At 41.0% G+C, this 4,394-nt stretch overlaps 1 protein-coding gene across 1 annotated transcript in view; it reads left to right on the plus strand.

Annotated features, from left to right (window-relative positions):
- Positions 1-3,147, plus strand: part of NEK11 (NIMA related kinase 11) — a 116,944-nt gene extending 113,797 nt beyond the window's left edge. The window contains exons 15-16 of the mRNA XM_015425829.1: positions 493-666; positions 3,099-3,147. Coding sequence (XP_015281315.1) covers positions 493-666; positions 3,099-3,147 — 223 coding nt within the window. The remainder of the gene's footprint in view (positions 1-492; positions 667-3,098) is intronic.
- The last annotated feature ends 1,247 nt before the right edge of the window (positions 3,148-4,394 follow it).

Below are 4,394 nucleotides of genomic sequence, written 5' to 3' on the forward strand. Positions count from 1 at the left end.
CAAATGATCAGCTCAAACCTTTCTTGCAAACCAACATTTGCAATATATTTTTCATTAATGAAGCTAGCGTGCACTTGATTTTAAAAGCCTGAAAGGTCTGTTATTGGAAGACAAATGTGTTTTATTCTTCCATGAACTACAATCTTTTCTTATTTGATAAACATCCAAAAGCTGATTTATGACTACTTTTTGTGTACTTCAGGGAAATTATTTAATGTTTTTTAAAAATAAAAATAAAACAGAGTATGTAAATCTTCATGCATGAGCTGGGGTTATGATGAAGTATCACACTGAATTAGATGTCAGGTCTCTCTCCATATATTTTTATGTGCATCTCATGATACGTTATTATTCCCCATAATATCAAAGAGAACAGTTTTGTTCAAGTGCTATAGAACGTTGCCAGATACCTGTCCAATTATAGCAAATGATGGACTCCTATAAATTATTTATAATCCAGCTAGTTTGTCTGCGTTTCTCTCCTGTTGGCAGGTCAGCCATTCAGAAACTGGGAGCAGAAATATTTGAAAAAGTGTACAAGTTTCTCAGAGAAGCTAAACAGCGGAACACAAGTGAGGATGAAATCAAAGGCTACCTGGAAAAAATGGTGTGCAGGGCAAGTGATTGTTTTGAAGTGGATCAGCTCCTCTACTTTGAAGACCAGCTGTGCCCTTCAGAAGATGCTGGAGGGGGAAACAGACCTCAGAATGAACCTACTGGGATTGTGTGAAGCCAGTGAACACTATTAAGACGGAACCCATCACTATAAGAGAGGGATGAACAGAATGGAGATACTGATGGGAAGAAGCGCTGCCATTTTGTTCTCTGGTTATTTGAAATAACGAATTGTCTTCTTTTCATCTCCAAATGAACTCTTTTCTATTGAGGAGCTTATCTGTTGATTACTACAGAAGCAGTATTAACACTTGGAACCCAATCATCATTCCCTTGAAAACTACAGGATTATGCTTGTATGTTGCAATGCATATGCATGCATGATTATCCAGAAGCTGTGCTATTCAGTAGCCTGCATTTCATCATGTTTCTACCAGTGTGCAAGGACAAGCATGATGCACTGGGTGGAGGGAAAGCAGAAGCTAATGAGGAAAATCTTAAGTGTACTTTGATTTAGTCCCAGCATACAAAGATGGAGTAGGGGGTATCCCATTGATTAAGCTGTCTTATATTGTTTTAATAAACACTAGGGCAGAGCCAGACATTCTTCAGGAAACATTTTCAGCATGAAAACTCTCTTGGGTGGCCCAAAAAGACATTGGAAAGACCCTCTGAGGTTTCCCCATTTTGTGCCAATTTCTCCAATGTATAGTCCCTGATCAGCTGCAGGTACGGTACCATTTTTTTGTTTGAAAAATAGCCCTTCTTTGTATTGCAGCAAAGGCATTTCCCTCCCTTCCTCTGAAGTTGTTGTGTCTGTGAGCGGCGGAAGAAAGATGGCGACGGAGGTTTCCCTCCCTTCCTCTGATGTTGTTATGTCTGTCCAATTGGTGTTACCACATAACCAAATCTGATTGGCTAACTTACTGTGAAGATGGGCTGTTTTTCATACCGAAACTTGTGCTAATGCTGTAACACACTGGGACTATAAAGAGGTTCACATTGGTGCTATTGCCTGAATGCTGCACAGAGGGAGGGGAGGGGGTGTAGCACAAGTCATGGGAGGCAGGAAAGCTTCTCTTTGCAAGATTTCCAAAAGGGGGAACTTTCTTAAGGAGCTGAAAATGTTTTCAAAATGCACCTCGGTTTCAGCACTTCTCTAAGAAATATATTTCTCTTGCAAATGCTTAGCATATAAATATTATACATATTTCTGTTTACATCTAAGATGCATGACAATGTTCATCCTGGAATTCTTTGCTTCTTAACATTTTTTTAATTTTATATGTTGCTCCCTATTAAACTAAAATTAAAGGATAAAATGGCCCATGTTCTCTTTATGCAACTTTAACTAGTTTTATTTTCGCTGCGCTGTCAGCTTACCTTCCCCTGTGCTTGGAGGCCGACAGATAAAGCTGTATCTGCTGAATTAGTTGGTGGGTTCTAAGATTCACCTATATGATTTTAATATACTGCTCAGTATCATAGAGTTCCCAACCCTTTGGGTTTTGACAGTAAGACACTAAAGGAATGACTTCTTAGACATTCAGCATCTAATTTTTGCAGTCTGAATATCATGTTCTGGCTACCTGCTTGCCTTCCAGAAAACCCTTTCAGGACATTTTTAAAAAGAGATATATATACACATACAGACACAAACAATCTGGTACCTGAGAGAAAGTCCACATAACTGGCAACAATGTAAGTAAGTAGATTATGTCTTTTAGAAGTAGTCAAAAGTTACCAATGGAAATGGACTGTCTCATTATGCTTTGTTGTAGGACTACTCCAGTTGGCATGTAATTCATACATGGCAACAGAAGGAACGTCTTGGAGCATGCATGTCCAAAAAGTCTTGAAATTTCTAAACCTCAAGAAAATGACTATCAGAAAGGGCCCTAATTTAATCCTATAATGGAGAGAATGAGTCAGACAAAGCTATCTTTCTTTACCCAGAGGTGACTTTTTTTTCCTATTGCCTTTAGTACCACAGCAGTGGTATTAAATTCAACAATATTTAGTTAAAATATTGGGGGCATCAGTCTCAATAGCTGCATTCACCAGCAACATTGATTTTCATCATTGATTTGCAGTATAAGTGAGAAAGCTCTCATTTTTTGTGAACTAATGAAATTTTTACAGAGTAATGGTTCTTCATATATTCACACCCACTATACACAGAAAAAAGGGCATGCAAGCAGAGCAGAGCCATGTATTTAAGAAGCATTTCCTTGCTTGTTTCCCACGAACAGGTCGATATGGAATTTTACTATCCTAACATATTTCTCAAAATAAGGAAATTACTCAGATCTGTCAGCTTCTGATTTGTGATGAGATACACAAAAGAACTGAGTCATATTTTTAAGCCACTTCTCTCCAAAGTCCTACTCTACAGCTCCATTTGGCATACTGGGGAGAAGAAGAAGGTGAGGCAAGAAAAGGTCACTGCCATGTTTCTTTTGGTTTTCTCCACAAAATGTAAGCAGCCTGATCTCAGCCAATGCTGGGAAACCTAAGTCAGTGATGCACTAACCCCGTAACTTTTTACAGCTCTTTAACCCAATGGAAACATGACCTGTCTTTCTAGAATATTCTTGTTCCTCCAAAAAACTCATACATGGTTCTGTCTTTTTTTATCAACACAACTCTGATGTAGGTGAGACTATGGGTGCGGTCACACGCGCAAGATAAATCGGGGGGGGAGCGAGGCTATTCCCTCTGGAGGAATTTGACCCGCAGCTGCACGATCACACAGTCTTGAAGCTGTGGGGGCAGCCTGCCACTGTGTGATCAGACGCAACCGCGGGTGAGTCATGGTGTTCCCCCCCCTGTTTGTTTCCGATTTGCTCCCTATGCAGTGTGCAATGATGCGCATACTGAGAAGGGGGGGGAAACAATGGCATGGAGTTGGGATGGCCTGGTCAGATCATCCCGATGCCATGAGAGCGCGCTGTAGCGATCAGAAAGGGGAAAGTCTGTCTGTGGCCCGTAGCAACCCGTTTGCTACCGGACTATCTGCTTCTGCAGCGGAGCAAAACGGGTTGCCGATGGGTGCGGGGCGCTTCCCAGATGTTTGTGTCTGATCGCACCCTTTAAATCCACCCGGCATTCGCGCTTATGGCATGGCTAATTGTGCATGTGATCGCAACCTATGAGAGAGTGACTATCCCAGGAGTACCCACCAAGCTGCTCGGCAGACGGGGGATGTGAACCTGGGTCTTCCCCAATCTGGTCCAGCAGTCTAACCACTACACTGCACTATGTATCCTAGGGACCAAGTGTTCCTACTGTTTCAACTGAAATCAGATGTTATTCAGCAGAGACACCTGTTCTAAGACTGTGTAATGAATACTGGGAATGGAGGCATAACAGATGCTAAAGGCATTTGTAGGGCTTTCTTTCCCAGTCTGTTAGTTCTTGTTTACAATCATTTTTTGAAAGGCAATTGATATTCTGGAGTAGACATTTTCAAGGATGGAAAGATCTTGATGACAGTACACCTGCTCATTAAGAGCACAAAACACATTTGAGTTGAACATAGAGAAAATTTGAGGGAAATATTTTTAATAAACTAGTTCATTTGATTATTGAACATCTAGAACAGTAATCTCCAACGTGGTACCTAAGATGCCCACCAATGTGTTTTCTGATGCCCACTTGCTTCTTTGCCCCCCAAAAACTATTCCCTAAAAGGAAAAGTCAGTCCTGGCTCTCATCCACCTAATTTGAATGAGAGGCACCTCAGTGGACCCCAGAATGCACCACTTTTAAATCTGAAG

Source organism: Gekko japonicus, unplaced genomic scaffold (genome assembly GCF_001447785.1).
Source record: "Gekko japonicus isolate JY-2015 unplaced genomic scaffold, Gekko_japonicus_V1.1 scaffold2183, whole genome shotgun sequence".
In the NCBI taxonomy this organism is placed as follows: Eukaryota; Metazoa; Chordata; class Lepidosauria; order Squamata; family Gekkonidae; genus Gekko; species Gekko japonicus.